General features: G+C 42.6%; 1 protein-coding gene across 2 annotated transcripts in view; it reads left to right on the top strand.

Moving 5' to 3' along the window:
- RASGRF2 (Ras protein specific guanine nucleotide releasing factor 2) overlaps positions 1-13,562 on the top strand; it is a 266,077-nt gene that overhangs the window by 203,386 nt on the left and 49,129 nt on the right. For both annotated transcript variants that reach the window (XR_003119799.1, XM_025387425.1), the window contains exon 18: positions 10,384-10,490. Coding sequence is in view for 1 of the 2 variants with exons in the window: in XM_025387425.1 (XP_025243210.1) it covers positions 10,384-10,490 (107 nt within the window). In the remaining variant the exon portion in view is untranslated. The remainder of the gene's footprint in view (positions 1-10,383; positions 10,491-13,562) is intronic.

Consider the following 13,562-nt stretch of genomic DNA (forward strand, 5'->3'; position numbering starts at 1 on the left):
CCCGCACCACCCGCGTCACCTGCATCACCTGCACCACCCGCGTCACCTGCATCACCCACACCACCTGCATCACCCGCACCACCCGCGTCACCTGCATCACCCGCACCACCTGCACCACCCGCGTCACCTGCATCACCCGCACCACCTGCAGCACCTGCATCACTACCTCACTCTTGGCCTCTCCTCATTCCACTTTGCCCCCTCAGTCCACACTACACATGGCAGCCAGAGTAACCTTTCCAAAATGTAAATCAGACAATATGATTCCCTTGGGCAAAACCCTCTGATGGCTTCCCAATACCAGAGAATAAAATTCTGCTATTTAAACTGACTTAAAAGGAGCTTGGTGATTTTGCCTACTCTCTGACTTTACCTCCCTTTTCCTGTCCCCATGATTCCTGGGCTGCAGCCATACTGGGCTGCTTCCCATCCCTCCGTCAAGCAGAGCTGTCCCAGCCTTTTCAATCACTGCTCCTTCTGCTCGAAACACTCTTCCTCCAAATCTCCACAGGACTCTCTCCTTCTCTTCATTCATGTCCCAACCCCTGTGTTTCTCCTTAGAAAGGCCTTCCACAGCCCGAGCTAGCTAATGTGCACTTTCTTTCACATGGGCCTAGTTGCCCTTCTTCTGTTCAATATTGGAATTTGCCTTATTTATTTGCCTATAGATAATAATATCACTTGTATGATTTATTATTTATTATGTCTGCCTCCTCCCAGTAGAACGTAGGTTCCTATGAGCAACCAATTATTTTCCTTGTCCACAAAAGAAAACTCCTACCCATTGATTGGCACACAAATGCTCGGTAAACATTTTGTCTGACCAAGCTGGGGAAGTTTTGTGCTTCCTGGTTTCCGCCCTTCCTCCCAACCTTCCTCCCATTCATGTTGTAATGGTAAAGCCTACTGTGTTTAGACATTAAAACCTTTTTGTATAAATTATTATATATGAAAAATTGAGGAGAAGAAAATGGCCCATTTTCATCCTCCCTTCCTAACCATCTCTAAAATTCTCTAATTTGGCATCTTCAGAATATCTGCACTGCTTCGGTGGCCACCCCCGCCCCTTGCATACGCAGGTGCATGCTCATTCACAACTGAACACGCTGTAAATGCACCCTCCCTGATAAGAAGCTACCACTCACTCCCAATCCCATTCCCATGGAAAAGCATTTCTAGATGTGTAGGTAGGATTTTGTAGAAAGAAATACAGAAGGGTGTAAAACTCATTATTATTTTGGTTTGTGGGGAAAGTTTGCTTAATGCCAAGGGGATGACTATTGTTTCACGTCAGGCTGGAGTGCCACATCTTATCCACAGGAGGTGACTAATGCCCCATCAAGGAATTCAAACTAAAGCACACAAAATCTCCCTCCCTTCACTTTTCAGATAGTTGGTCACAAAGTTGAGCAGAAAAGAAAATTATCAGAAAATTCAAAGTGTGTTCCTTGTGTGTGTGTGTGTGTGTGTTCTGTATATTAACCATTTCTAGAGCATTTGCTGTATTTTCAAAGGCCTTTCTGAGTAATTTGGATTTTGCTGTCAAGAAACTCACCTGGAGTATTATATTTCTTGAATTTTTAGAGCACTCTATTTTAATTTTGCAACTGGTTCATGTTGTTGTCTCCCACAAACATGCTGTCACCTTTCCGTTTCTAACCTATCTCTTTCCTTCTTGCCCCAGACAATTTCTGGAAATCTTTAAACTGGCTCACCCTATGGCTTCACCTCACACTGACCCCCGTCTCCATTCTCCTTTGGCAGAAGTCACCTTCCCCCTTTCTCCTGGAAGCATGTTCTTGTTGCATTTCTATAGCAGCATAAAAGCTGATGACAGCAGCGATGGGAGGCCTGATAATTACACAGAATCACCAGGAACGACTTGCGGCTCCTCATGAGTTGGCATGCAGGCGGTGTGTGTCCGTGGGAGGAGACTGCATTTTAGAGGCACTTACCTGGTCATAAATCTTGGCTTTTTTTTACTGTCTGTGACCTTAGGTGGATGTTGGACTTCTATGAGGCTCAGTTCCCTCATCTGTAAAAACAAGGAATATGTTTTTATAGATTTATGAGGATTAAAATAATACACAAAGGTTCTCATTAAGTTTCATTTTAAATACAATATATAATTATTCCTTTAAGAATCTAAACAACACATGTTGTTTTAAAAAAACTATAAGAACAATTTAGTTGACAGTTTTAATTACTGATTTCCTTGACAGATGAAAGCAAAGATACTGATTTTACCATTCTTCATGTGTTTTTCATCACAAATAATGGTAGATCTGCTGAGCTGCTTTCCCTCAGTCTACAAGGATTTTTTGTTGTTGTTGTTACAGTTAATTGCACTTAGAGAAAATCTCAGGTTAACCTGAGTAAGGAGACGAATTTAAAAACTGAAGGATAAGAACACACTTATAGAAAGGTAAAAACAGACAAACAAATCAACTCTGAGGCATATTTGTTTATCGCCTTGTTAGCATCTTGCCAATAACACCGTTAAGAAACGGCCCCTTCACATTCTGGCCATGTGCTTTGAGTGGGAACTTACCACCCCTTAACCCTACCATTGTCAAATGATGAGTTCATAGAAGGCCTATGATGCAGTTTATGTCAACAAAATGCAAGGATTTGTTTGGGTGCCCTAGGCTAGAAACTTCCTCTATCTTCAGTGGAAGTTTCCAGAAAGAATGCCCTCTCATCCTCTGGATGATGCGTGGTGAGATTATAAGACTAGCAAGGCCTTACCCGTCTTTTCTGCTTGGCAGTGAGACAGAAATGACATCATGTGCTTCTGAATCAAATGAGATCTGAATCTAGAACTATCGCTGTCTCCAGATATGTGAAATAGCAATTCCCTTTTTACTCCAAGCCAGTTTGAGTTGGATTTTCTGTACCTTGAAAACAAAAGATTGCCAACTGGTACTCCATTAAGATGGAAGCAGTTAGGCTGAGTGTGGTGGCTCACGCCTGTAATCCCAGCACTTTGGGAGGCCAAGGCAAGTGGATCACCTGAGGTCAGGAGTTTGCGACCAGCCTGGCCAACATGGTGAAACCTTGTCTCTACTAAAAATACAAAAAATTAGGCAGGTGTGATGGTGGGCGCCTGTAATCCAAGCTACTTGGGAGGCTAAGAAGGCAGGAGAATTACTTGAACCCAGGGGGCAGAAGTTGCAGTGAGCCAAGATCATGCCACTGCACTCCAACCTAGGTGACAGAGTGAGATTCTGTCTCAAAAAAAATAAACAAATAAAGATGGAAGTAGTTTAGAAGCAGTTGAATATACCAATAGATTGCTACACCAAATGTCCTGCCCTATCCAGACTAACGCTGAGCTTCCATAATCATAACTATTATCCTAAATCATCTCTCCAGAAGCAGTATGTCAATTCATAGACTCAGTGAACACTGTTACCATGATGTATGTATGGAAAATCTGCTTGTCTGCATTGACCAGTTATTTTCAGTTTACTAGATGTGTAACCTTGAACAAGTTACTTAATCTCATCATGTGTAGGAAAATGTTCTAGATTGGTTCGGTGGGCAATAGGGAGACCTGAGAAGTACTTGAGCTGGAAGAGTAACAAATTAAAGGGGTATTTGGGAGGATTATTCTGGAAGAGATAGGCACCTTACTCATTTCCAGGGTTTTGAGTTTCGTAAATTTGGCGTCTTACTTGTTTGAAGGCCGTCTCCTCCCGCTTTATAGAGCAAACTTCACGAGAGCAGGGAGCATCTCCCTTTGTTCACTCAGCACCTACACAGTGTCTGGAATGTAGTAGGTGCTTTATAGATACTGATTGAATAATTGAATTGTGGACAGAAGGAGAATATAAGAACAGAGAGAATGAAGAAAGGAAGAATATCTCAGAGACAATAGCTGCAACCCATATGTGCAGCACACAGCATGGCGGCAGGAGAATGGAAAAGAAGGGATAAATCTAACTAGTGTTACCAAAAGGTCACAGAATTTATTGACTGAATGAGAAAAACCAAGGAGAGACAAAGAAGAGTAAAGCGTCCCACCTGAGAGGTTGAAACCATGACTATTCCATGAAGTCAATGGGAAAGTTAGATTGGGGAGCAGCTGGAAGGAAAGATGCATACACTTGGTTTTTAGATATGTTTCTTAGGAGAGGAGAATGTGTCGTTAATATGGACATGTCTAATAGGAAGTTTGAAATGAGGAGTTTGGGGTACTGTTGGAACTGGAGGTGTCAGGTTGGAAGGCGTAGAAAAACCACGAGATAGGGCAGGTCCCCAAGAGAGTAAGAACGGAATGGGGACAACCCTAGAAAAGAGGAACCAAGGAATCAGGCAGAGGCGGAGAGGCTGGAGGATTGGGGAGAGAATGAAGAGAGTGTTTGGTGACAGAGCAAAGCAGCACAGTGACAGGAGGAGAAGCATCTTCTGCTTTTTCCTCACCATGTTTCATAGCAAAGCACAAACTTGGTTACCCAGGATTTCAGGGAAATTAATGCAGATTCTTTAAACATAGTGCTAGTAATCAGATTGTCTATATCAATCACTTTCAAACTTTTTTATTGCAATCCACACTAAGAAAAGTTCTGGTCCACGTAAGTGTCACATAAGAAATGTGATGAGTTTGGGAAAAGAGCACATTTTGAGGAAATCTCAAAATCCCATTAGATAAGTAAAGGTTTTGCCTTAAAATCCATGACAATATGAACTTATCTGTCTATTTAATAGTGGTGTCATGCTCTCACACTTCAAAATTTAGAAGAGAGATAAAATTAAAAGGAAAGCATTTTCTCTCTCCAAATATCCAAATAGCATCTTCTCTTATCCCTTTACGTGTTGGTTTACTAACTTGCAAGAGAAACTTAAGGCTTACACTTTGGATCCTGGCACTAGGGTGTAATTAAGAGCACTCTAGCTTTAGAAATGGACAGGCCTGGGCTCAAATCCTGGTTCTCACACTTCTTAGTTCTGTGACCTTTGCCAAGTTTCTTAGCCTCTTTGGTTTTTGTTTCTTTGCTTGCAAATTGGGGTAACAACGTTTAACCTATGCAGTTGCTGTTATGTTGAAGAAGCCACATTACTTATGGTACTATACTTAGCACTTGGCAGGCATGTAATGAATGGCAATTGTTCTTATTGTCCTTGGTTGTGAGGGTTAAGTTATAGACCACTTGTAAAGCTCCTAGCAAAGCACCTGGCACAAAGCGGCAATAAATCTTAATGATTTTTCCATAACAGCAACCAAAGAGTAGAAATCTGGTTGTAATCCAAGTGCACAGTAGTATACAAATCAGTTACATGATTTTATCTTGCCTACAGTTCTTTAGAAAAATATTTACTGGGGCTGGGCGCAGTGGCTCACACCTGTAATCCCAGCACTTTGGGAGGCTGAGGCAGGCAGATCACCTGAGGTTGGGAGTTTGAGACCAGCCTGACCAACTGATGAAACCCCATCTCTACTAAAAATACAAAAATATTAGCTGGGCATGGTGGCACATGTCTGTAATCCCAGCTGCTCGGGAGGCTGAGGCGGGAGAATCACTTGAAACTGAGAGGTGGAGGTTACAGTGAGCTGAGATTGTGCCATTGCACTCCAACCTGAGCAACTAGAGTGAAACTCTGTCTCCAAAAAAAAAAAAAAAAAAAGGAAAAAGAAAAATATCTACTGGGTAAAGAAGCAAAGCACATTGATAACATTGGTGCTATTGGACAGATTGTGTCCCATTTGTATGAAATGAAAAATGATGCATCACTGAAATGGCGTTCTTAACTCCTAATTTGTCCCAAATGCCCTTTGGGACAATTTAGAAGTGCCCCAAACCAGATGTCATCTCTCCAAGAGACATGCCTGCAGCAGTTTGATAGATCATTTTTTGTAAAAGGGGGTGCTGTATACTCATTGGTTGTGATTGTTTTAACTGTGCTGTCATGTGTGAAGCTGATCGTGTGTTCTTGCTATAACATAGACATTGAGGTCCATGCCAACATGCTTCCAATCAGACATGCCCATCTCACCACTTTTCAGTCTTTAAAGCTATATGAACAATTTTCTACAACTTGCCTGAGTGTCTGCTGCAAACCACCATCTAAATGGAGAGCTACTTGGACAATATTTTTTAATTTAAATACGGACTACACTGCTAATTGGTGGCAGTAACCATGTGGAAGCCATTCTGTCCTAAAATCATAGACCCACCCCCAAGAAGTCCTTGTACCATTTTCTGGAAAAGAAGATTGCAAATATTTGGGGGGCTTTAGACATCTTTCACATGCGCAGCAGAACCCAATTCTCTGTAATCCAGGAGAATCTATTGTATTAATATCTCACATGTGGAATACATACTATATGTTTAAATTAGAGCTATCTAATAGTTCTCATATCTGATATTCTTGGTGGTGGTGATGGAGAGGTGGGATGGGGAGCATCAGGTTCCTGATCCCTGTGCCTACTGATCCTTGCTCATGTGGACGGTTTGTGCGTTTTGTAATTTTGGATTGTGAGCTCTTCTTCAGGGGCTTTCTCCATGGTGATCCAGTACAGGCTGAGGTGTGTGTTCCTTGGCAGACGTTTTGCACGTACTTTTGTTGGGGTCCTCAGGGTTATCACTGGCCTAGGCCACTTTTTATTTTACCTTCTCATTAGATGGGTACACCACACAATAGGGGTTCACCCTGAGCCTCTGGCCTGCAGGAGGTGGGCTGTGATGATCTGTTCTCGAGGAGAATGTTTCCACCCTCTCCCACAACCCAACCGAGGCAGAGGCAGACAAGTTTCTTAGTAGTCTCCTTTTGCAGGCAGGATAAATTTTTTCCCTGTTACATTCTTTTACAGAGGGGTGGTCCTTTGAGAGTTCCAGGTTGATGTGGGAGTCTCAGTTCCCATCTCCCCATTCCCACTTAATGAAGGCCCTGGGACTTCTTCTCCTGAACCATGTGGATGTTACGATCCAAACACCATGCTACTGATAGCCTCCCCTCCCCTCAGGACAGCCAGCTCAGTTCAGAGACTTGGTTCTGCTTTTCAGATCCCTCTGTGTGTTTGACCATGGAAGATTCCTTACTTTCTTGAGAACTCAGCTATGCATTTAGAAAGATATTTGTTATATTTTACTCAGAATTTCTAAGTTTTTAATAACAAAAGATTTTTTTTCCAAGATACTTACTCTGCCAAGAACACATCATCACCATCTTCTGACAGAATTAAAATGTCCACTGGTGGGTGGAAGATGCCTGTGTACATTCGAAGAGGAGTAAGGAGAAGGGGCCTCTGGCCTTTAGAAACTTAGAGATTTTTTTTCTCTTACCTCACTCATAAGCTCCGAGAAGCCTTCTTTCAGTGATTCACTCAATTATCCTTACAGTCATATATCATTCAATAAAACTTAGTAAGTTCATAGGCTGGACACGGTGGCTCACGCCTGTAATCCCAGCACTTTGGGAGGCCAAGGCAGGCAGATCATGAGGTCAGGAGATCGAGACCATCCTGGCTAACACAGTGAAACCCTGTCTCTACTAAAAATACAAAAAATTAGCCGGGCATGGTGGCGGGCACCTGTAATCCCAGCTACTCGGGAGGCTGAGGCAGGAGAATGGCATGAACCTGGGAGGCGGAGCTTGGAGTGAGCCAAGATGGCGCCACTGCACTCCAGCCTGGGCAACAGACTCCATCTCAAATAAATAAATAAATAAATAAATAAATAAATAAATAAATAAAACTTAGTAAGTTCATACTTCATCTAGGCTTTCATTTTCTGCAAATATATATTGTATACGGCTTCTGCTATGTGCCAGACAGGTGCTCGTGCCCAGCAAGATCATACTAGATCCCTGTCTTCATGAATGACACAAATATTAATCAGATAATCACATCAATAAGTGTAAAATTTCAAATGTGCTAAGTACCATAAAGTAGATGTGTGTGGTGCTGTGAGATATGTAATGGGGGCTTTGTCCAATTCAGGCTGGAAAGCGCTCATTTGGAGAAGTGAAATTGGAAACAAGAGTGGCTTTCACTAAGTGAAAAGAGGAGTGGTAATTGGTCCGGATATGTAGTAGTATGTGCAAAGACCCTGGGGTGAGGATGAATGACTGAAAAGAAGTGTGGTAAGATGGAAGAAGAATAGAAAACATGGTTTCAGAAAAGACTGAGAGGAGCTAGGGCTAAGCCACCAAAGACCTTGTAGTTTGTGTTAAGGAGTTTTGTATTTATTGTAAGAGCCATCTAAAGAGCTTTAAACACTGGAACAACACATCCTAATTTTCTAAGATCCTAGAGATCTTTCTGACTTCAGCAAGGAGAACAGATTTGAGGAGGCAAGAGTGAGAGTAGACCAGTTGGGAGGCTGTTACAGTAGACCAGAGGCTATTACCGTAGACAGAGTTACTGGTAGCTCAGCCCCAGTTTTGGCTTTGTAGATGGGAAGACATGGGACAGATGTGAGATTTATATAGCAGATAAAATTATTAGGAAACAGCAGAAAGATAAGACAGGAATAATTCCAAAGTTTCAGGTTTATATAACTGAGGGAGGGTGGTATTTCTTTACTGAGATAGGGAACACTGGAAGAAGACAAAGTTTGGTGTAAAGGCCATTTGGGGTTTTTTTTTTGTGTTTTTTTTTTTTTTTTTGAACATATCAAGTTTGAAGTGTGTTTGAAACATATAACAGGAAAATAGAAAGAGACAATTGGATATTGCATATATGGATCTGGAACTCAGAGAAGAGATCTGGAGATATAAATATATGACTAATTTGCTTGTAGGTAATCATTTAAGTGGTAGGCCTAGATGAGATTTCGTAGGGAGAGATTATAGCCTGTCCCCTGGACATGAAGGTTATTGATATGACCTTAAATGGGAGCTGTTTGTTGCTGAGATGGGATAAGAAGCTTGGAGTAGGATGTAGAGAGAATAGGAAGTGAGGAAATGGAATCAGTGAGTATAGACAACTCTGTTTGTTTGTTTGTTTGTTTGTTTGTTTGAGACGGAGTCTCCCTCTGTCGCCCAGGCTGGAGTGCAGTGGCGCGATTTCGGCCCACTGCAAGCTCCGCCTCCCGGGTTCACGCCATTCTCCTGCCTCAGCCTCCTGAGTAGCTGCGACTACAGGTGCCCGCCACCATGCCCGGCTAATTTTTTGTATTTTTAATAGAGACAGGGTTTCACCGTGTTAGCCACGATGGTCTCAATCTCCTGACCTCGTGATCCGCCCACCTCGGCCTCCCAAAGTACTGGGATTACAGGCGTGAGCCACCGCGCCCAGCCTAGACAACTCTTTCAAAAAGTTTGCCACTGAAGTTACATAAGGCTTTAATTGATGTTTAAAGGAAATGTGATTTCATTGTGATTGGAAGGCAGAATGTTTTAAAACAGAGTGTCAGTGGAAAAATATTAAAATGGTTTCTTGATAATGAAAAGGTAGCCAAGATAGAGACATTAGCCAGCACAGAGAAGACTCAAAGACAGTGAACCAAGATTGAATTGTAATCATAGCTAACATTTATTACAGTCTCACTGCTGTGCAAGTGCCATTTTAGATGTTTAACATGTATTAAAAGTCTTAATCCCACAACAGCTCTATGAGGTAGGTACGCTTATTATCTCATGAGGAACATGGGAAGCTGATCACCAGAGAGGCGACGTAACTTGCCAGGGTGGGAGAACAGTGATTTGAGAGCAGGCAGTCTGGTTGTGGAATCCATGGGGTTTTTGTAAATTTCCTTCTTAACTGACAAATAATAATTGTAGATATTATATTCTTATGGGGTACGATGTGATGCTTTCATATAGGTTTATGTCGTGGAATGATCAAACCAAACTAACAAATCTATCACCTGGCATATTTACTATTTGTGTGTGTGTATGGTGAAAACATTTAAAATCTACTCTTGTAGTATTTTTTAAATACACATTCTTAGCCATGATGCTGTACTGCTTCTCAGTACAGGGATACACAGTAAAGTATCTGAATCATCCATGGGTCAAGATATGGCCTAATCCATCTACAGATATTGAAAATGTTATCGGTTGTGCAGTTACTTTGAGGCAAAAGTATAAATTAATGCTGACTCAAATACTTGGTTAAAATTCCTTCTTGGCTTTGTATTATAGAGCAAGACAGGTATAAATGGAGGTGTCAGGAGAGCAGCTGTAGTTTTAATCAGTGGCCTTCAATAAATACGTGCTCATTACTTATTTAATTGCACCTGTAACTACACGAGGGCCTCGCTGCTGAGAGTGTAATGGGTGAGCGGAATTCACAACGGTCTGAAGCCACGCGCACCTCTCTGCCAAGAAGTGTCGTCTGTGGGTTTCGTTAACCAATGTCCTAAAATATACGACCTTTTCCAGGTCCCGGGGGAGTGGCTTTAACTGCAACACGTGTGTGTTTCTTTTCCTCCTAAGGCTTTAACAACACCGAGCGAACATGTGATAAAGAGTTTATCATACGGAGAACGGCTACCAACCGAGTACTGAACGTCCTCCGTCACTGGGTCTCAAAGCACGCACAGGTATGTCAGTGCCCTCATTAATTACTTACAAGGATTTTTAAAAAATCATCTTTTTAAGCCGTGACACATGTAAAACACCTCCCAATTCTTTGGAGTTCAGTGTGAAACCTTGACCCTGGAACTGAGGAAGGGAAGAAATAGGCTAGGCATGCAGATCAAAGCAGACACATGGCTTGCCAACATCCACTGTTTCAGATCTGCAAATGACATGACACAGTGACACGGGGCTCCCCTGTCCCCGCATCTTCTGAGGAAACAGCACTCACCCATGGGCACCTAAGCCACAGCAAGGCCACTCTCTCCTGTGCCACCTACCCTGGGAGCACCTTTCACAGGGTCTTCTCTGTAAGTGGAGTTATGCTTGAGAGGCTGCCAGCTGCAGTGGTATCCCCGCCCCGCACCCAACTAGACGCAAACCTCACGGTGCCCCCTGGAAGTAAATAACACTCTGGGATCTGGTCAGGGAGTGCTTTCTGGGCCTGATTCTGGAGATATTTTGCCTCATACCCTTTGATGTTTTGGTTCCCAATGCTGTTTTTAAATTGTGTTACACTGACAGGACACCCATTTGTTATCTGTTTATGTGTTCTCAGTGCACGTTTGTAGAATTTATTCCCCTTTCACAAAACAAGTCAGGTGCCACTTTGCCCCCCTGATGTGATGCATGCATAATGCTTTTCTTACCCACTGCCACATACCAGGCAGGCCCTCCTGGACACCCACCTGCCTGGCACCCTGCAAGGAGCGTTTGAGAGAGAGAATGGGCCCTGCCTCACAGCAGAACATGTGCAGCGTACATTAAAAGAAATATAATCAAAGTTGTCAGTCCGCTAATGAGAATCATGTGTTATAAATGACACTCCCAGGGGGAGGTATTCCCAGGTCTTTATTATTAGGTTGGTGCCAAAGTAATTGCAGTTTTTGCCACTATATTCACAGAGGCCATCACGTGTCTGCTGCGTGGTCCTCAGTAATGACAGTCCATTCAATAGGGTCACTATGAGGGCAGGCTCCTGAAACCTCCGTGGTAAGAGAATTTACTAATTAGGAAAAGTGGCATTTAAACCTCACCACAAATAAGCCCATAAAAAATCTTAAATATTAATTAAAATAAAGTAATAAACATAGCATACTAAATAATGTAAACATTCCGTCTTACACATCTTAAATTTAAAAAAATTTAATCCTATATGATTCAAATTCCAAGAACCATCCTTAGCACATGAGAAATGTCTAGTCTCTTTTCCCCGTAGTCTCAGTGAGCTGCTGGTAAATCCATTTTGCCTCAATGCAGATAAAACAGTATAATGAGTTTTAGTATTTACAATTTTTCCACTGTATCATGGTCCATCTTATTCTTCTCTGATTTTTTTTCTCAAGAATTTTGACATTTAATTCCTGGGGCCCACAGTGGCTTCTAAGATGCAAAGTAGCTTTGATCAACAAGGCTGAGCTGGTTCTCTCCCCTGGCCTCAGCTCCCCTCCTCCCTTCCAAATCTTCTCCCCAGAGCCCTCCAGCCTTGCTTCCCTATCCACCTTACTTCCCTTTTCTCAATCCCCAGTGCCCTCTTTTTCTAATTATCTCAAACAGGAATCCCTCCCAATCCACATATAATTTTTACAGTAGCTACAAAAGTACCACAAAGCAAATGGCAGTATGCTGGGAGTTTTTTATTTTTGGTAAAGAAAATTCATAGATGGGGAGAGATTAGTGTACAGAAGCCCTCGTTTACAATAGTTTTACAGTAAGCTTTGCCACCTGATTTGGCAGCTGAATTGTTTATACAGTTCAGATGCTTTGCGACCTGAGTGACTGCAGCTGTGCCTATACATGAGCAAGCTTGTCCATCTCCAATTCCAGTTAGAGGGATCCCAGCTCCTCAGACTCTCCCTCCAGCAGGGGCATAGGTGAGTGATGTAAGTAGCTCAAGGATCCAGTCTTCTCTTCTGACCTCACCACTGGGTAAAATACAAACCCTGGCTATTTCGTTCACTGATGTGCCCAAGGAAGTTCTTCCCACAGGGTCTTTCCTTACCTCCCCTGCACGCGTGAGTGGGCCTCACGGCTCTGTGGCGGGTTATCAATGCCCTGGTGTAACCTCGTCATGTGCATCTCCTGTCACCTTCCTCATCCTCTCTGTATAAGTACACGACCATGTGCAGGACATTTCTGTGAAATTTCCACTTATTGAGAATTGTTTTAGGGCATTTTGTTTTTCTTTTTTGCTGGCTAGAGCGTCCAGATTCCCTTTCTTCCTTTTACTGACTCACTTGTGGCTGCCTGGTAATCATCTGGCCTCCACATTGGACGGTTTGTGCAAATCAAGGCAGGCTGTTGGTGATGGATTGGTGAATGGTTCAAATAGAGCTGCTCTCAGCTCACGGTCTCGGGGCCTCATTGTGTGCGTACTGCCTCCTCTCACCAACTGTGGGCCTAGCCTGGGCCATTTCATTCAGAAGATGTGAAGGTGGCCCTGGCTTCATGGAGCTTAAGCAAGCTGACTGTTATGGTGCTTTAAGAGTAACAGCCCATCTTGGTATCTTTATCCAAGTTTATCTGCAGGTCTTTACTCTCCCAAGGCAGCATCTAGCTATAGATGGGACTGCTGGTCTGAAAACCTGGGCCATAATCCAACTGTCAACCAACCCTCACCCTCGTTGTCTTTGGTTTTCACCTCACAAAGTGAAGGGCTTGGATAAGATGATTTTTAATTATCTGATTCACTTTGTACTAGCTGAGTCCATTTAAGGGAGAATATAGCATTATTGTGGCAACCTGATTATTTTGAATCAGTAGCTTTTAAAAAATGAGTAGGAAGTTGTACTTATCTCAAAACTACAGCTAAGCATGGTAACAATTACATTTTTTCTCACACGGCTACCCAGAGAGGCCACTTCGATTTCTAGACACAGAAAAGCTGTAGATCTACATCAACCAAGCTGTAGATTCACCCACAAATAATCTAGAGAATCAAGGCTACCACAGAGTATTAGACATCCTGTATTTATTTCTCATTTCTCATCAAAGGTAACTAATATTGACAGATACTACCCTGACCTTTGTTCAGGAGA

Source organism: Theropithecus gelada, chromosome 6, assembly GCF_003255815.1.
Source record: "Theropithecus gelada isolate Dixy chromosome 6, Tgel_1.0, whole genome shotgun sequence".
NCBI classification, from domain to species: domain Eukaryota; kingdom Metazoa; phylum Chordata; class Mammalia; order Primates; family Cercopithecidae; genus Theropithecus; species Theropithecus gelada.